At 38.0% G+C, this 12,184-nt stretch overlaps 1 protein-coding gene across 1 annotated transcript; it reads right to left on the bottom strand.

The window, feature by feature from the left end:
- Positions 1-1,057: 1,057 nt before the first annotated feature.
- ANKUB1 (ankyrin repeat and ubiquitin domain containing 1) lies at positions 1,058-11,677 on the bottom strand. The gene is made up of 6 exons (XM_083365076.1): positions 11,450-11,677; positions 7,937-8,080; positions 7,416-7,632; positions 6,432-6,546; positions 3,574-4,503; positions 1,058-2,278 (listed from the first exon to the last, which is right to left on the bottom strand). The coding sequence occupies exons 1-6, from the start codon at positions 11,537-11,539 to the stop codon at positions 2,194-2,196; spliced, it is 1,581 nt and encodes a 526-aa protein (XP_083221202.1). The 5' UTR covers positions 11,540-11,677; the 3' UTR covers positions 1,058-2,193.
- Between the last annotated feature and the right edge of the window lie 507 nt (positions 11,678-12,184).

Genomic DNA, 12,184 nt, shown 5'->3' with positions numbered 1-12,184 from the left:
GGCCTTGGCATGCTTGGGTAAATATATGCCATTTGCCAAGTGCCCAAATTCTGATCACATCACTTTGGGTACATTGTGGTGTCATAAGTGTGAGGACCGGCCACCACTTTTTCAGCACTGTCTTAACTTCAAATGGTTGTTAAACAAATAGTCATAAGTGATGGACTATTTGTAGAGAGGAACAACCATTTATCTTGATCATGATACTATTCCTATTGGTATAGTGCAAGGAGGGTACTTGTCCCTTTGCAGTGGCATCACATTTAGCATTTAGCAGGTGATCCCCCAAATACTTCATTGCATGCTGCTCAGAATGGTCCTATCCAATTCTATACCCCTGCTTTTGAACCTTCCTTCCTTGCATCTATTCACTTGCTACACAACACCCCCTAAAACGTCAAAAAACAAACAAACAAATAGAACAGCAATGAAACAGCAACCAAGATGATTAGGGGGCTGGAGGCTAAAACATATAGGGAACGGTTGCTGGAATTGGGTATGTGTAGTTTAATTAAGAGAAGGGTGAGGGGTGACATGATAGCAGTGTTCCAATATCTCAGGGGCTGCCACAAAGAAGAGGGAGTCAAGCTATTCTCCAAAGCACCTGAAAGCAGGACAAGAAGCAACGGATGGAAACTAGTCAAGGAGAGAAGCAACCTAGAACTAAGGAGAAACTTCCTGACAGTTAGAACAACTAACCAGTGGAACAACCTGCCTCCAGAGGTGGTGAATGCTCCAACACTGGAGGTTTTTAAGAAGAGACTGGACAGCCATTTGCCTGAAATGGTATAGGGTTTCCTGACTGAGCAGGGGGTTGGACTAGATGACCTCCAAGGTCCCTTCCAACTTTATATTATTATTATTATTATTATTATTATTATTATTATTATTATTATTATTAAATAAAAGTTTTCAAATGACAAAGAGACATTGATATGCATACTTTGGGTATTATTGTTCAGTCAGATCTCCATCCCTCCAATGATAGCATACTCGAGTCATATTAAACCCTTAAATAACAATACATGACCATGAAAGCAATTCACATGCTGTAGAATTTCATGAATTAGCTTTAATGGCAGCAAAAAAGGGAAAATATACAACATCTTGGAAATGGAATAAGTGAACTTCCAGCTCTCACGTATTAGATTTTCCTTTGTCTCTTGCTGTAAGAGGTCATAGAAATAGCAATGTTTGTGGCAATAATGTTCCAGCATATCTCGCCTCACCCCCATAACTGCTATAACTTATTGCTCTCCAAGTAGATTCAACTCAGTAAATTAGTACAAAAAGATAAATGATATGTCAATAATGATTTAATAGGAACATATGAATTCTAAGAAGTAGCAAAAATACATTTCAAAAGCATCAAAAATGTTTTATAAATTAGGATCAATTATATCTGACTAATTTGGGAATGGCATTATAGTAGAATTCAGACTTATCAATCACTCTTCAAGTTAGGATGATAGTACTTTTTGACATGCAAAATATTTTCATCCGCATAATATGTAAGCTAAGATTATTTTTAATACCAACTTCTTTGCCCACCACAATCTTTCTCAAGGTTTGCAATAGTGACAAATATCTGTAGCTCGGGTATAGGATGAGGGTGAAAATTTGTTCTCCAAGCTTGTGAGTTGGTTTCCAAATGTTTTGTTACCAGGCTAGGTAACATCTTCAGTTTAGGGTCAGTGTTCTTCTGTTTATAAGTTAAAGAGAATATAAACAGATGAACACTGGCACTTCCATCCTCTAAACCCTGCTGAACATGTTATCAACCAGGTAACAAAATGTTCGGAAATCATCCCACAAGCTCGGAGAACGAACCTTCGCCCTCATCTTTCTCAAAGTCTCCAACCCATTCCATTTCAGTGCCATTGCTTCAGATGGAGCTTCAGAAAAATTAGTGTGCAGATTGCCTACAATGTTTCTGTTTAAAGAATCCCCAATAGGAGCCATCCAAAACGTTCAAAAATCATGTGTTACCGCTTCATATTTATATAAACCTTTTGTTATGCTTAATCCTTTTGGAATGTGAATGGCATTTCAAAGGCATTGGAAGGAGTGGAAAAGGGAATATTCCAGTATTCTCAGTATATGTATTAAGATAGCAACAATACAAGATGCCTTGTATCTGTAAACCTTTTTGGTTAGTCTCTCTATTATATAGTCTATTTCATCTGAGTCTTCTTAGTATGTAGGGTTACATACACTTTTTCTAGCTAGGGTTCTTGCAATGTCCAATTGTTGCAGCCAAGGCTTCTCTTTAAATTCACTGCAATAAAAGACATAGACATTTGTTACTTTGTGGCCACATACAAGGTATCAATTAATTATAAATACACACAAAATGTTGAGTCTGGACTCCTACTACACATTAAGAGAAAACATACTCTGAAAATAAAGATAGGTACCTGGGAGAAAACTCCACTCTGTGATATGTTATTTATGCTCATGTTGAAAGATACAGCTGGTTACTGTGATTTGCATTGTTTGATAAATAGACAGTATATAAAGGTAAAGGTTACCCTCACACTGAAGTGGTACCTATTTATTTGCATTTGCATGCTTTTGAACTGCTAGATGGGTAGGAGCTGGAGCCAGTAACAAGATCTCACCCTGTTGCATACCCAGCTTTCAGCTTTCCAGCTGACAAGCTCAGTCTTTAACTGCTGAGCTATCGTGCCCCCTCAATATGTGTGTGTGTGTATAAATTAAATTGGTTGCTAAATTAATGTATTTTTGGATTTGACATACTGCACTGAACAGTAAAAACTAATCCATCCTCTGTATTTGATTCCCTAACCTCTTCTCAGAAGCTTCTCCCTAGAGAATGTTGGAAACTTGACAGAGATGTTGCCTAATGAAGTGGATCAAAAAATATTTTTTCAGGAGAGGACAATCCACACTATTTAATAGTTTTTTAAAAATATATTTCATGATTCTGCAAATCAGCTAAAATCAACTTGCTCAGCATTGACCAGATTCTCCCACTCCTTTCTAAGGTGGTTATAGTTTACTGAAATTACTGTTGCCACTTGATGGCAGTATCTGTTCATCAGAATGTTTAGTTTTTCAGCAGCTCCTCCAAACGATAATTGTAATTGGTAATAATACACGATGGTTAATTATGAAGCACTCCTCATTCTTTTTAACATCTACATGAAGCAGCTGGAACAGATAACCTGTCACATAGGTTCTTGTATCATCAGCATGCTAATGATACCCATTTATTTACCTTTACCCCAGGTCAAACAGGTGACGTGGTAAACTGTATCATTTGTAAAATGTTCTGAATACTTATGTCACAGAAAAAAGCCCAAGGCTAGGTAGACTATAGTCTACATGCAGGCCTCTCAACATTTGGGTTGATGCCCCCTGGCCCTGTGAAATCACATTGTCAATTATGGCAACAAATCACTATTTTTGCCACACGTTTTCCAGCTTAGTTTTGGGATAGAGGCATCTCTTTTAAGACTGGGAATGGAAGCATAAGGTCTCCCCAAGAAAAAATAACAACTTCTGATGCCAGTTTCTAACATGTATTTTTGAATAAAGACTGATACATACCTGGCTATAGCTAAGCAGTAGATTGCATTCTCTCTTGGAGTTCTTCCACAGTATTTTGAAAATGACTCCAGAGAAGGATTTAGCAGAAACTCTACATTAGGTATGGAATAGTAATAAGCTGGCTTGAGGACAGAATTAGAAGGTAGAGGAACTCTTGCTAAACACATATTTTGGTCCATATATTCTTCACTAAGCCGTGTGTTCTTCTTCCTAGGCTTCCTTTTTTGGCAGTGTCTGTCTTTGTTACCTCTCTTCTTTGCACCTGCCACTGGAGGAAATCTAACATTTTTCTCTTTGAGGTACATATCAGATATGGTCAAATGGTACCAAGATTGCTCATGTTGAAAGCGATTATTTAAATCTGGCAGCGTGCAACCTCTGCTGCTGGCATGTTTGATCATGGCTGAGCAAAAACCTCTGGAGGTCATTTCTGTTTTTGTGAAACCATCCACAAAGACAACATCCCCAACTCGTGTTCTGAAGACTGCAGCAGGGTTGCACTTCTTGGTTGAATAGATATTATTCTGAGATTTAAGAAGCCACAACTTTAACTTAATATAGATTTTCATGGGCAGAGAGAATGTAGGATAAGAAACCACTGACCATAGCTTGGTGACTAAATACAATACACAATCTTTATGTCTGTGCTGGATACATAGCTGCAATGGAGTCTGCCCTGCAGAATTTTGACATTCAAGGGATAAGGCACTGTAATTAACAAATGCTTTCAGTATCATAAGTTGGCCTGCTTCTGCAGCTGCATGAACGGGACTTTTCATGTTGTTGGAATGATCATCTTCCTGGCACCATTCACGATAAGGATGCACACCTATTGTTTCAGTGGGCTTCACTCCCTTTTTCAGGAGCCAAGTTGAAACCTGAAGGTGTCCGAAAAAGGCTGCCATGTAAAGAGCTACTTTCTTTTGATATCTGAAAGGAAGTATGTACAAAAAAAATTGGTATAGCATTTCCAAAATCATGTGTAATCACAATTACAGTAGAGAAGTCAGTATGCATTTACATAAAGAGTCGCTGATGTTACCCAGCACTATGGTTAATAAGTAACAACCAGCACTCTACAGGGAGTGCAGAATTATTAGGCAAGTTGTATTTTTGAGGATTAATTTTATTATTGAACAACAACCATGTTCTCAATGAACCCAAAAAACTCATTAATATCAAAGCTGAATATTTTTGGAAGTAGTTTTTAGTTTGTTTTTAGTTATAGCTATTTTAGGGGGATATCTGTGTGTGCAGGTGACTATTACTGTGCATAATTATTATGCAACTTAACAAAAAACAAATATATACCCATTTCAATTATTTATTTTTACCAGTGAAACCAATATAATATCTCAACATTCACAAATATACATTTCTGACATTCAAAAACATAACAAAAACAAATCAGTGACCAATATAGCCACCTTTCTTTGCAAGGACACTCAAAAGCCTGCCATCCATGGATTCTGTCAGTGTTTTGATCTGTTCACCATCAACATTGCGTGCAGCAGCAACCACAGCCTCCCAGACACTGTTCAGAGAGGTGTACTGTTTTCCCTCCTTGTAAATCTCACATTTGATGATGGACCACAGGTTCTCAATGGGGTTCAGATCAGGTGAACAAGGAGGCCATGTCATTAGATTTCCTTCTTTTATACCCTTTCTTGCCAGCCACGCTGTGGAGTACTTGGACGCGTGTGATGGAGCATTGTCCTGCATGAAAATCATGTTTTTCTTGAAGGATGCAGACTTCTTCCTGTACCACTGCTTGAAGAAGGTGTCTTCCAGAAACTGGCAGTAGGACTGGGAGTTGAGCTTGACTCCATCCTCAACCCGAAAAGGCCCCACAAGCTCATCTTTGATGATACCAGCCCAAACCAGTACTCCACCTCCACCTTGCTGGCGTCTGAGTCGGACTGGAGCTCTCTGCCCTTTACCAATCCAGCCACGGGCCCATCCATCTGGCCCATCAAGACTCACTCTCATTTCATCAGTCCATAAAACCTTAGAAAAATCAGTCTTGAGATATTTCTTGGCCCAGTCTTGACGTTTCAGCTTGTGTGTCTTGTTCAGTGGTGGTCGTCTTTCAGCCTTTCTTACCTTGGCCATGTCTCTGAGTATTGCACACCTTGTGCTTTTGGGCACTCCAGTGATGTTGCAGCTCTGAAATATGGCCAAACTGGTGGCAAGTGGCATCTTGGCAGCTGCACGCTTGACTTTTCTCAGTTCATGGGCAGTTATTTTGCACCTTGGTTTCTCCACACGCTTCTTGCGACCCTGTTGACTATTTTGAATGAAACGCTTGATTGTTCGATGATCACGCTTCAGAAGCTTTGCAATTTTAAGAGTGCTGCATCCCTCTGCAAGATATCTCACTATTTTTGACTTTTCTGAGCCTGTCAAGTCCTTCTTTTGACCCATTTTGCCAAAGGAAAGGAAGTTGCCTAATAATTATGCACACCTGATACAGGGTGTTGATGTCATTAGACCACACCCCTTCTCATTACAGAGATGCACATCACCTAATATGCTTAATTGGTAGTAGGCTTTCGAGCCTATACAGCTTGGAGTAAGACAACATGCATAAAGAGGATGATGTGGTCAAAATACTCATTTGCCTAATAATTCTGCACTCCCTGTAAAATGGTCTTGGAAGCCTATTGTAACCAATGCAGCAAAGGCAACATAGGTACAGTCTTGCAATAGAAGATTTGACCTTCTTGATTTTAACTTTCACTTTCTTTCCATCTATTCCCTCTATCCTTCAGTTCTCACCACTTAATGACTATCTTGGAATAAATGTTCTCATCTAAAATAAAACTGAATTTTGAAAAGTGTATGTTGAATCTTCATACCTGAGTATTGGTTCTTCCTTTGACAGATAGTACTGGATCTTGAGTTTGCTTCCTAGGATACAGCTGGTCAAGAATTCTCTCCATCCATCCCAAACATCCAAATGAAGAGTTGTGCCTGTTAACAGAAAACATTGTTATTTAGTTTTGCTTCTATCTTTGTTGGCTAGAAGGTACCACTCATTCTCTTCTGGAGTACTAGATTTTAATATCTATAGTAGCAGAGAAGCTAAAAAAATTCACATGAACTATAGCAGGAAAAGTGAAGTTTAGATTTAGAAAAGGACTTATTTACATAGTATTATGGAGACAATGTGAAACTGAATCAATATTAATTCTGAAGAATAGCTAAATTATTTAACTATAAACATCCTTCACAATGTCCAGTTTTATTTTTTTTATTAAAGTTTTACAAAAAAATTTTTTACAATACATATCCCCAAAACCCACCCACCCCAAACCACCCCCCTTCCCCACCCCCGCTTCCCAGAGCTAAATACAGGGTTATAGATATAATAATCATATTCTAACTAAAAATTATCCATAATATAAAATTAACCAAATTCATAATGTGCTTTAACTCCCCTTTAACATAGATACATACAAAGTACTAACACTAAAATTAATAACAATATCCCTCTAAAATCTACTCATAAGTAAATGTCCAGTTTTAATTGCTTACTAGTTGCTTATGTTCTAACATTTTTAAATAGTCAATCATGTGCGGGTATTAGGATTTGAAAAGACAGTAATATGGCATTGCCAAATATGACGACTTATTTCATTTTCTCTCAGTAAAATTGTAAATATTTCTTATAATATAGTTCTGTATATGGCTAATCAGAAATAGCTTACTTTAGATTCACTGTGACTCATAAACCATCTGAGATAAAGACATCTAGACTACAATTCTGAGTAACGTAGATAAGATGTGAAGGTCCTATACTTATCAACTAAAACAGATATAATACACAAACAGTCTTATACCTATATCTAACTGATAATTGTTCAGAGTATTGCAGTCAAACATCTCCCTGCCCTCTGGAGTCCTGAGACAATAAATGCTACTTGGAAAACCACATTTCAAGGTCACTAAAGTTTTCAGCTCTGAGACCTTTGATGAAAGAAGATAAATCCTTCCCATTATGGGCAATTTTTCATGAGTGACCGCATTGTATACATAGAAAATTGGCTTGTCTTCTTCCTGGTGGAGAAAACAATATTGATGAATAAAAAACATAATGTATATGACTCGACTTCAATAAGTTAGTTCCCCTTAGATTTGTTGAACTACAACACTACATTTCTACATTTATAATTAAAACTCCTAGTCATAAAGTCCAAATATTTGGTGGACATTGGTTTGAGGAAGGCAATTTTGAATGTATGTGCAAGAAATGTCCTTCACATAAGGCAGTAAGGTTTATCTTACAATTTGTTACAGTAGATAACAATTTGTTATTAACTGTACAGTATTAGGCAGCCTTTTTGTTCTTTTAAAATCATACCTTGATGACACATTTAATTGAGGAAGAAACTGTAATGCCTACATCAGCAAGTACCCAGTTGTCCTTTAGCACTGCTCCTGCATATATCAGCTCCAAGTATCTCCTGCCTTTTTTGTCTTCAGAAAGTGGAACATGAAAATAATCCTTAACAGAAGAAAACAGATTTTTTAATAAAAAAAAACATAGACACTAAAAGTTTAAGGTACTATCCAAGTTATCATTCAATAGCCATAGTTGTAGAAACTATGGGGAAGGGTTGGAACTCAGTAACAGGGCTATGGTTGACATATGGAATGTTTAGGCTCTATCCCTGGCATCTAAATGTAGAGTTGAAGAACCCTTTTCTAAAATTATGGAGAACAACTATCAGTCAGTGTGAACCAGTTTCCTTCAATCTGTCACTCTCTATTGCGACTAGACCAGAGCTCTCCAACCTTTCTCGGTTGGTGGACCTGAGGGAAAGGGAGGGGGGGAAGCATTTTATGCATATGTGTGTGTGCGCGCACACACACACAATCGGGGCCATGAGCATGTGCGATGCAAATGGGGCGGAGCTAGTGCCTGCGTGACACTCACTAGCACCACCCTGTTTTCGCGCTGACGTAGTGCTCCATTTTCACGCTGCACGGTGCCGCGTTTTTGCACTGCACGGCACCCCATTTGCATAGCGGCAGTGCCCCGTTTTTGCCGCATGGTGCCTCATTTTTGCCACACTGCACCTCATTTGCATAGGGGCAACAGCGCTAGCATGAGTGAGGAGTGAGTACATGCATTGGCCAGCCAGTTCTACGGTCTGATGGCCAGGAGGTCACAACCCGGTAGTGGCCCACGGACCGTGGTTTGGGGACTCCTGCACTAGACCTCAGTTTCCATTATCCTACACAACATCCCATGTAGAAGTTAAAGTCCAATGCATTCAAAGGGCAAGGATTTGAAGAAGGTGAATGCAAATATTAAGCTAGATAAATCAGTGCTTTGTTTTGGTATAAGGTACTTATAAAAAAACCCTGGTTTATCTGTATGAGAAACATGGACCTTGAGCAACGGCATAAAATAACTATGCCTGCCATACACAGATTTTGTTACTAATTTTTAGAAATACCAAGAGTTGTAGCTCAGCAAGTTATAGGATTCCCTAGTCTTGTTTTACAAAGTGCCAAGAGGTTATACGTTTGGTTAAGATTTAACATTATTTCGATACTGCTGTTCTTCTTAGTTTACTGCCCCAAATAATTTACCATTAATATAAACTGACAGCAAACCACACTCCTTACTAGTACCGATGATGTTACCTAGTTTGGGTAATGAAATGTCTGCAAGAAAACAAAAGCTCAGAGAGCACCCTGGACCTCTCAGTTTACCATTAAACCAAAGAGGTTTGCTTAAAATTACTTGATGAGGCAGGATTTTTCATATCAGCTCTGTGGCACAGTTATTCCAGTGCTTGATTTAACATGCATTTCCCTTTACGTGCCCTCTGATAAATAGTATAATGCAAGCAAGGATGTATGTTGCAATAGACAGTTTAACATCTTCTGCAAGATAAACTGGCCAGCAGTTTACAGTGGATTACAATGGATTCTGTGAAGAATCCCATATGCTTACCAGTTCTGCTCTGTCTCCAAAATTCTCTGAATAATATTCTATGACCACAAAGTATTTAGCTAAAAATTTGAATCAGTAACAACAAATGATTTCTGCTCTTGCATTGGAATCAATCTGAATGGTCCCATTGTACTTGCAGTGGAAGGTGCAGTACCAGATCCTGTACTCTTGTTGTTTCTGTGCGGAGCATCTTAGCACCAGGCTCTGTTCTGGTAATATTAATGGTCTGAATTTTTTTTATATGCACTCTGTTTTAAATCTGGTTTTTTTTACTCAATGGTTTCTACTATTCTATAAGTAAAGTTAAGTTACATAAGACTGAGTTGTTTTAGTTGCAATCCTATGCCCACAGTCAGGCTTCTCTAAATTCTACTGTGTAGCTACAGCAGAGCCTTCATGGTGTAATAAATAGTTTTTCTGCAGAAAAAAAGAGTCATTAACAAACAAAAAAATCTGCAATTCACATCAGTTAAAGTGTGTGTGTGTGTGTGTGTGTTCTATACTCCAGGTTTAAGTCCTTGATTTCTTTTCATTCTACCTTTTGTGGCATTCTCTTCAAGGTCACGGAAAGCAGCTGCAGTTGAGATATGTTTCCATAATTATTCTCTCCAGCTTGAGAAGTGTATGGTCCCTTCCTTGCTAGTTTCAGCCCTTACATTTCCTTCATAGGGAATCCCTTTGAATTTAATACGGCATCAGTAAACATGTTAAAAGGAATGCAGAGTGTGCATATTCTTTGTATGCAGCTATTTTGCTATGCCATGTTCACACATATTGATATAAGTTTAATGGTGGCATAATAAATTATGAAGATGAAAAAGATGGCGTTTTACTTTTCTATTCTTTTCAACCCAACAGAATGTTAGAAATTGGCTCAGGACTTTGCTCATCTGTTTTTATGTTTATCAACGAGGTAACTGCAAAAACTGAATAGAACAGGGATTCCCCAACCCCTGGTCCATGGACCGGTACCAGGCCATGGCATGTCAGCAACCGGGCCGCACAAACAAGCAAAGCCCCATCCGTGGGATGCAGGCAGCACACAAAACCGCACACCCTCCGGTCTGCGGAAAAACCTCTGTCCATGGAATGGGTCCCTGGTGCCCCAAAGGTTAAGGACCTCTGGAATAGAACAAGAGAAAATTTGGTGGGAAGAATCTGGAAAAAAAAATTGAGTTTGAAATCAGGTCAAATCAAGATTGGGGGGCTGCAGAGAAAAACATGTAGGAAAAAAAAATCCTTCAGTGTATTTCTCTAAGAGAAGCATTAATAAATAAATAAAATTGGGTAGTTGCTCAGAATGCTGCTGACTGTTCCATTCTAAGTCTGCTTTCTCACATGACTAAGAGCAGGGCTATTATTAAGGAGTTGAAAAAAAAATCCCAAGAGCCAAGTTCTGCATGCTTTCCCTATCTGGTTTGTATTCTGCAATTAAAGGAAATAATACTAAATCAAAAGCACAGGAATCCTTAGGTTCCTTATGTACTTCAGCTCCAATGAATTCTGTGTAAATATGCTACTCATGTAGCTTGTGTTACTAGTTATTTTTTTTCTTTTTTAACCTCTCACATTCAATCAACACAAACAACTCTCCCATATAATGTATGTTGAGAGAGTTTTCAAATTATTTGCAGGCTAATTTTCTAGAAAGTAACTGCTCAAAAAGGGAAAAAAGAAGTCCTAAGATAATTCTAGTTTCATGTAACTTAGTGATAGCAACTTAAACAAAAAGCTTACAGGAAGCATGGTAACAACAGTTCCTTGTTTCACAAAAAGCTTTGTATATGCCGTAAAAGAGATTTCTCTTCATTTTGGCAGTGAATTTTATTACTGATTTCAATTTTTCACATGGACAGAAAGTCAAAAGTTCTAAAAAGAAAGCAATTTGATAAAAGTTCAAGTTCTTACCTTTATCATCAGTTTTACATCTTGCACAGTATTCTCTGGTGAAATATCAAAAGACTCACAGAGTCCTTCAAAAGCGACAAATATTCTCATTTTGAAAGATGTTATTTGAATTCTTCAAATGTCTTTAATAAGCCTCATCTTACCACAAAAGAGGTGAAAAAAACCTCCCAATTTTGTGCTGTAAGTATCCAGTCTAAACGTGCACGTCCATCTTTAAAAGCAAAAGGTACCCTGGAAAATCCTCTGAAGCAGCCAGCCCATGGAATCTGAGAAATAGTAAGAAGAATTTGATCATAGGCTGAGTTAAAAAGAAAAAAAAAAGTTTGCTTTACAAACCTGATTAAACTTTCAAACCACGTATTGACCAAGGCAAGCATGAACAAGATTTCAGCATGTATATGCCTGGTCCCAGCCAATCATACAGCAGTATTTGCTCAATGATATTTATTTAAGCTCAAACAAAATACAATCTCTTGGCTTAAATTAGTATGTTTACCTAATTGTTCAAAACAATCTTTAAACTTTCTGTAATGAAATCTAAGCTTTGTACTCGTGTTACCATGACAACTTTGTAAACCTGTTAATGTGACTAGCCTTGCCAGCTTAGTTTGGAAACCAGCGGTATCTGGCAACAGCTTGAGATTTTCAGCAATACGTAAGTAAGGTAATCAGGGGGAAAACAAATGTATAACTATTTTATATTCTTGTACTCTACTGTTTCCTTTAGAAAAGGGA

The sequence above is a fragment of the Vipera ursinii genome, assembly GCF_947247035.1.
Source record: "Vipera ursinii genome assembly, chromosome: 5".
In the NCBI taxonomy this organism is placed as follows: domain Eukaryota; kingdom Metazoa; phylum Chordata; class Lepidosauria; order Squamata; family Viperidae; genus Vipera; species Vipera ursinii.
Note: the sequence above shows the minus strand (reverse complement) of the source record. Positions and strands in the feature narration are given on the sequence as shown.